The 8,294-nt window shown below is 41.3% G+C and overlaps 1 protein-coding gene across 1 annotated transcript; it reads left to right on the top strand.

The window, feature by feature from the left end:
- The first annotated feature begins 2,720 nt into the window (after nt 1–2,720).
- htr1aa (5-hydroxytryptamine (serotonin) receptor 1A a) lies at nt 2,721–6,616 on the top strand. The gene has a single exon (XM_088336145.1). The coding sequence runs from the start codon at nt 3,025–3,027 to the stop codon at nt 4,276–4,278; it is 1,254 nt and encodes a 417-aa protein (XP_088192271.1). The 5' UTR covers nt 2,721–3,024; the 3' UTR covers nt 4,279–6,616.
- The last annotated feature ends 1,678 nt before the right edge of the window (nt 6,617–8,294 follow it).

Raw genomic sequence — 8,294 nt, 5'->3', positions numbered from 1 at the left:
TAATCACAAGGCATCTCAAAGGGTTGCACAGACCACAGATTATTGCAGACTACAGACTATTATTACACCAGCCCCTGATCTAAAACCTACATGAAGGCAAGGAAAAACTCAAAAACCTCAACATGAGGTAAATGAAGAAACCTTGAGAAGGGACTGCACATGAGGTAATCCCCTTCCAGGATGACCAGGTTGCAACAGATGTTGCATCTATTTTATTCATTCAACAAAATATTTATCAAACGAAATGGGATCATACGTATGAGATGTATTCCATTTTGAGTTTTTAACATCATATTCAAATTTGGGGTTGGTGGATCCCTTAACCACTATGGTCCTACAGGAACCATTCTCTTTGGTGTGTCCTAGACAAGTACAGCCTGGCGGTGCCCATTCCTCTGCAGGCTAAACAATTTTTTTTACCCGGTCTCGAAGTCGTGCTAACCACTGCACTACAGAAATTGAGTGTTTATCTATCTATCTATCTATCTATCTATCTATCTATCTATCTATCTATCTATCCATCTATCTATCTATCTATCTATCTATCTATCTATCTATCTATCTATCTATCTATCTATCTATCTATCTATCTATCTATCTATCTATCTATCTATCTATCTATCTATCTATCTATCTATCTATCTATCTATCTATCTATCTATCTATCTATCTATCTATCTATCTATCTATCTATCTATCTATCTATCTATCTATCTATCTATCTATCTATCTATCTATCTATCTATCTATCTATCTATCTATCTATCTATCTATCTATCTATCTGTCTGTCTGTCTGTCTGTCTGTCTATCTATCTATCTATCTATCTATCTATCTATCTATCTATCTATCTATCTATCTATCTATCTATCTATCTATCTATCTATCTATCTATCTATCTATCTATCTATCTATCTATCTATCTATCTATCTATCTATCTATCTATCTCTACCTTGGTCATATCCCTCAAGAGGGGTGACCAACAGCAAGACAAACACATTCAAAAACATAGAAAATCAAAAAAAGGAAAAAGTAGCAAAACACACACACAAAATTTTTTGGACCATGGCCAACCCAAATGCCCAAACACCCAAACAAGTTAAGCACCTCGGCAACCAAGTTGGTCATGCTTTCGTCCCTCCAGATGAAACGGGACACAAAAAAGAAGCCATGTCACTTGGGTCAGAGTGACACAACACACTCTTCTGTTAAACAGCAGGGAACGATAGCTTTCACTGGTTTACCCCTGCCGCATCACACAGATGCCCTGCCCATCCCTTAGAACACGTCGGAACCTCCCACTATCCTTTTACAACACCTCTCCACTCATTCCTATCACCAACAAGACCTCTAGCTTCCACTATATTTACACCTCTTTTCTGCAATTAACTCAAAACACCATCCATCCACGTAAATTGCGGTCTTCCTCTTTGTCTCCTTCCATTTACTTCTGCTCTGTAGATCCTCTTTAACATTCGCTCCTTATCCATCCTCTCCATGTGTCCAAACCAACCGAGTACTCTCTTATGCACACGATTGCTCAGTTCCACTACTACTCCAGTTCTGCCTCTCACAATTTAATTTCTCAATCTATCCAATCTTGTCACTCCTAACATACTCCTCAAAGACTTCATCTCAAAAACATTTAATTTCCTTCTCAAATCTGCGTTCAGGCTCCAAGTCTCTGCATCATACAACACGGTCGGCACACTCTCATACAGTCCTCTCTTTACATCCATACTCTGGTTGCTCGTCACTCTCCTCAGAGCACCCAAAATCTTGCTTCCTTTATTAACTCTGTGCAATACCTCGCATTCCATTCCACCAAAGGGAGTGTGAGGCATTACAATAAACACCATACATTATTGATTAATTAATTAATCCATTCATTCATTCTTTCTTACGGAGTCGTAAAATTGTGCCTTATTGAATGTGTTTCATCATAATAAATAGATGAACATACAAAAACAAACAAATAAAGAAATAAATGAATCTACTTTGGGGAAAAGGATACAGGGGTCTATTACCCTGTATCATTCAATAGTTTTAAGACCTTATCCCTCCTATTGTCTTCGGTCAAAATGACCCGGCACTGTGTTGATTAAGACCCTGGAAATATCCCCTAAAATATATCCTATTTAACCTTAAATGTTATGATTTTCCTACATTGGTCCCAATAGTAGAAAAGTAAGCCCAATGCCACCAAGTAAGATGTAGTCCTACAAAAAAGTACAAAGATGATCATTAAAATGAGGATACGACGAGGGTTAAATCTTCTGGGTAGTGCATTTAGCAAATAAGGTGAGCATGTTGATTATGAAAATAATTTTATAATCATCTTTTTATAATCCATCAATTTTCTACATTTTGAACCAGAATCATATCTCGTCTACTCTTAGAATGTAAGCAATACTGCATGTATCCGGCAGAGAGCAGCAGTTGCTGCCCTTTTCCCTATTTCGAGAGCCGGTACTTGAAACAGCCACATCGTTCTCTTGTGAACTTTTTTTCAAAGATGTTTCAAAACATAACATCGCATCACTGTATTTTTCAGATTTAAAAAAGTAGACTACATCCATCCTGAATTAAATCAAACGTCTGTGCAAATTTAAATAAGTATATTCCACGAGCGAAAGGAGTGGGTCGAGAGGTTTCGATTTAAGATGAGAAGTGGGGGAGAAAAAGAGCAGAAAAGGGGGAGCACTCAGCGGAGGATCAGTTCTTAAAGGGGGAGAGACCTCCTGGGTCTGACGCTGCCGCTATAAAATCATTCAGGGCTCCACCAAGCTCAGATGAGTCTCGCCACCAGTGAGCGCGCACAGCGGCCACTTCTCACGGGATTACGCACGCACCCAGGCGTGCGTCATGCGTCCTAAGAGCACCTCGCCACATCGGCTGGAGCGCACCAGGACGCACAGGGTGCGCTCTGGAACCGGTCTCGGGAGCAGCTGAGGGACAGTCCGTCTTGCGCCCTCAGGGGCTGCAATCACCCCCGCTCCGCCCCGGGAAATTTGCGCGCAAAGGATGGATTACTTCCACGCCAGAGGAAACGACACCAACGCCACCTTTGCATACCCGCCCGGGGTGGATGTGGTTGTAGACTGGATCGTCACAGAAAAAGACAACAACAACACTATTGGTTCTGACTCTTACCCATACGTGCACTTGGGCTACCAGATCGTCACCTCCCTGTTGCTTATCGCCCTTATTCTGTGCTCCATCTTCGGCAACGCATGCGTCGTGGCAGCAATTGCCTTGGAGAGGTCCCTCCAGAACGTAGCCAACTATTTGATCGGATCCCTGGCCGTAACGGACCTCATGGTGTCGGTTCTGGTGCTGCCCATGGCAGCCCTGTACCAGGTGCTGAACAAGTGGACTCTGGGTCAGGGTATCTGCGACTTGTTTATCTCTCTGGACGTGTTGTGTTGCACGTCGTCCATCCTGCACTTGTGCGCCATTGCCCTGGACCGTTACTGGGCCATCACAGACCCCATAGACTATGTCAACAAGCGGACCCCAAGGAGAGCCGCGCTCCTCATCAGCGTCACCTGGTTGGTGGGCTTTTCCATCTCTATCCCACCCATGCTGGGCTGGAGAAGCGCCGAGGACCGGGCCGATCCAGACGCCTGCATCATTAGCCAGGACCCGGGCTACACCATCTACTCCACATTTGGGGCGTTCTACATCCCCCTCATCCTCATGTTGGTTCTTTATGGTCGCATCTTCAAGGCAGCTCGGTTCCGGATTCGGAAGACGGTAAAGAAACCGGAGAAAGTCAAAGGTGAGCGCTGCTTGACTCTTTCTCCGGCTGTACTGCTGAAGAAAAGCAAAAACGGGGAGGCGGGCAGCGGTAGGCCCTGCATTAACGGCGCTGTCCAGTTCGGTGATGAGGGCGAGTCCCTGGAGGTGATGGAGGTGAGCAGTTCCAAGAGCCACTTGGCATTGCCCAACACTCCGCAGTCGTCCTCGCACGAGAACCTCAGCGAGAAGAACTGTGGTGCCAAACGCAAACTGGCTCTGGCCCGGGAGCGCAAGACGGTGAAAACATTGGGCATCATCATGGGGACCTTCATCTTCTGCTGGTTGCCCTTCTTCATCGTGGCCCTCGTGTTGCCCTTTTGCGCCGACAGCTGCTACATGCCCGAGTGGTTAGGGGCCGTCATCAACTGGCTGGGCTACTCCAACTCGCTGCTCAACCCGATCATCTACGCTTACTTCAACAAGGACTTCCAAAGTGCTTTCAAGAAGATTGTCAAGTGCAAATTCCACAGGGCCTGAAGGCAACATGCCAAGGCCGCACCGTTAGGTACACCTGCTGGACCGAATATAGAGCTGTTTAAGAAGTTGAGCTTCCTCTCAGTTTTTGGTTTTTACTATGTTAACTGCTGATATTGGCGTTTGCTTTATAAATCAATCCAGAGCACCAACTGGCTGCTTAGCTTCCTCTGATAGCATAAAAGCTGACACAAAACTGCACCAGTTTTTCATTTTTCAAATCTCAAGAGCTTCCCATGCAGTTACAAGGTACAAACTAAGTACGTCAGAACACATCTTTTGAATTCATTTCATACATTTTGTTGTCAGGTAATAGTTATCTGTAATGCCATGTCAATCGTCATATGTGTATATATTGTTTGTTTTGTATATTGTATTTTTATATACAAGTATGTTTGAAACACCTATTTACATACAAGTAGACGTTTTATTTAAAAAAACATTATTATTATTGATACATTTAAAGTTAAGTGGATACTCAAAATAAGGAGAGAAGACATCAATGGGGAAGTACAGTGCAACTTTTTTCAAACTGATACAATACAGTCCCGCTACTCAAAACCTAAGTAGGTAATGATAGCGAAACAGGGTAGAAGTGATATCAAATTCTGCCCACCTAAAAATGACTTTTAACTTTCGGGCAAAGAAAGCCAATGTGATTGGCTAATAATGACAATGATATAAATAGTACATGATAGTCAAAACAACAAACAACAGTGCGCAATAATAGTCAACATACCTAACTGGCATCCTATGCAACCTCGTATTATTTTGTCTAATACTAAAAAACAGAATATACCTCTAAATTAATATTCTTATTAATATAATAACTTTTTTTACTATTCAGATCTTTCATATTCTTTTTCATATTCTATTCATATTCTTGAAATACCTGAAAATCCCAATGTATTAATTTTAATGAAAACATATTCATTCTAATTTGTAGTTTCTGATTGGCTGGCAACCAGTTCAGGGTGTCCCCTGCCCACTGCCCGGAGATGGCTGGGATGGGCTCCAGCCCCCCCCCCGCGACCCTACAGAGGATAAGCGGTGCAGCTAATGAGATGAGATTGTAAAACGTGAACTAAATGGCTGACAGTACTGATATCCGCCACTGTCGTAAGTGGTTATAATTTTAAATGACAAAGATTCAGGCACCTACATCGATACCTAGTATCGGTGCTCCTCCTTTTTTGAAAAAATTGGGGCTTCGATATATTTTTTACTTTTTTTTCTTTCATATCTATTTTGGTTAAGTTTAACATTTAGTAGACACTTCAAAAAAGAAGAGAAGACACCAATAAAATACTGATACTTGGAGCCCTAACCTCAGATAAGAAATTAAAACCTCCCCTGAACCTTTTCTTTTTATTAAATCTCCTAGGTTACAAAAGCATTTACCTCTTAATGGGTGTGGAATCAAAGAACAGCAACACAGTTGGCTGATAGTTAGAATAATGTAAACAATGAATCATAGTTAAAACAACAAACAACAGTGAGGTATAATAGCTAAAACAAGGAACTGGCATCCTATGAAATGTCCTTTTCAGGTGGCCAATATTACATATAACAATGAAAATTCCCAAAATGGTGGAAAATTGTATTCAACATGTATCATTTCTAGGTTGACTATAGTTAAACAAAAATGATATACATTATGTTTCAAAAAATTAGGTAACAATATCGCAGAAAGTACATGATTACGGCATAAAAATTAAACAGTATCAATGTTGAAGATCTTGGGGTACAGTCTCCTGCAGATTAGTAATATTTTACTATTCCTTTTACAAATAATTTGCTTTTGAGTTAGTTGAAGGAATAACTTATTAATTTTCAAATGTTATCAGATTTTTCGAAACATCCTGGTATTCGTTCAAATCCTCTCAGATACTTTTGGAATATTGCTCTGAACTGTGTGCAGGTGTACCTAATGAAAGATCATGCCCGACCCCATTTTGTAGAAGTGATTCATAGGACACAAAGACATTTTTACCAACGAATGGAGAATGGAGAGACCATGCAAAGACTCCAAGTTGAGACTGAAACTGTCACAAGGCCTCAATCGGAAGCCAAACCAGGACTCTACATAAGCGCACTGATCCAGTGTTGTAGCCACTGTGTTTGTTGCGTGTGTGCAACCGAGCCTCTGTGTTGCCGGGCACTCCTCATCCATGAACTTTAGCTTTGTAGCACTCCAACATTAAAATGCAATCTGAGTCTTGTTACACTAGCTGAAGTCTATTTGTGTAACGTGTTGTAGGGGGAAAACCGGGAGAGAAATGAGGCAGGCTGGTTATTAACTTATTCCCTCGAATAAATCTTCATATGCATCACGGGGCAATTATTGTGTGCAGTGCAGTTTGGGGACAGGGAGGGGGGAAAGACCACTTATCATACGGATGAGGAGGATGATGGCGATGATGATATTATCAACAGCGTGTCTGAAGCCTGTATACAAACACAGCACAGGATTTCCCGCAATAATTTGCAACAATGTGACAAATATTATAACGGATGGACCTACAGCTCGGAGTCGTCCTCGTGAAACAATGGCTAGCGAAAGTATTGGTCATGTTGCCACATTTCAGGGTTCAGACTAAAAGCCAAACAACTGAAAATAGTTTTCTAAAAATAAACAATATGTGAGACACCATTGTGAAATAGAACCAAATTATTTCAAAATTTTATGTTTGATTTACAACAAAGAAACTGAAAAGTAGGTGTTGCAAAAATATTGGCCCCCTATTTTTTAACTCAGCAAACTGACTCCAGAAATTCCCAGACGACTTCTGAATGATCAAATGTTGACCTAAATTACGATGAGAAACAAAGTGAACCTGTGTGTCATTGAGTCCCAGTTTAAATACAGCATTATGACTGCATTATGAAGACCAACGAACACACCGGGCAGGTCCAGGGTGAAGTTATGGAAAGTTTCAGAGCAGGAAAGCGATACAGGAATATTTTGCAACATTTGCACACACTGCACGAGCAATACCATCAAAATGAAGAGAGCATAAAACCTCTGCTAACCTACCAAGGCCCAAACAAGAGGAAAACTAATCAGAGAAGCAACCAAGAGATAGATGATTACAGTAGATGGCTTGCAGGCATACACAGCTGGGCTGGGACAATCTGTGCATAAATCCACTTCTAATGTAAATGTAAATGGTCTGCATTCATATACCGCTTTTCAATTCAATGAAGACCTTCCAAATCGCTTTACAATGTGCTTCCCCCTTTCCCTTTACACACTAACTAACCGATAGCAGCGTCAGCCATGCAAGGCAACTACCTGCAATTGGGGGCATTAGGGACAGGGTTGGGTAGGTTTACTTTAACTTGATTACTTTCAATTACTTTTGGATTACTCCAATACCAAATATGCTTGGGCGTAACGGAATACATGAAAGCAAAAATGATGTTGGCAAGCTGTTTGGATTTATTTTCATTTTGTTTCTGTCGCATTTATGTTAGTTTTGCCGGAGATCAAAGAGGTCAAAGCCAGGAGAGAAAGCTTACCACATGTTGTGAGTCATCATTTTATTCATATTTAGTTTCTTTCGTCTTTTATTAGCATATTTGGTATTGGAGTAATCCAAAAGTAATTGAAAGTAATCACGTTAAAGTAACCCTACCCAACCCTGATTAGGGATTCAGTGTCTTGCCCAAGGACACTACGACATATAACACGGAAGAGCTCAAACCTGCGACCTCTTGATCCCAAGACGAGCACTTACCTCCTTAGCAAACGCCGCCCAAATCTGCCTTTTATGGGAGAATGGCAAGAATGAAGCCCCATCTGAAATAATGGCAAAAATAAAGGCCTATGGAACAACGTGCTCTGGTCAGATAAGAGCAAATATAAATTTTGGGATGAATAAAAAGCATTACGTTTGGCCTAAAAGTAAAAATGCACATCATCCCAAAAAAAAACATCTCCACTGTGCCCTCATGTTGGTTCCAGATCAGGGGATGGTGTAATAATATTCTGAAAAAATAGTCTGTGCAATAACTTG

Source organism: Urocampus carinirostris, chromosome 5, assembly GCF_059441175.1.
Source record: "Urocampus carinirostris isolate Australia breed hairy pipefish chromosome 5, RoL_Ucar_1.0, whole genome shotgun sequence".
In the NCBI taxonomy this organism is placed as follows: domain Eukaryota; kingdom Metazoa; phylum Chordata; class Actinopteri; order Syngnathiformes; family Syngnathidae; genus Urocampus; species Urocampus carinirostris.
The sequence above is the reverse complement of the archived record's forward strand: the minus strand, read 5'-3'. Positions and strand labels throughout refer to the sequence as shown.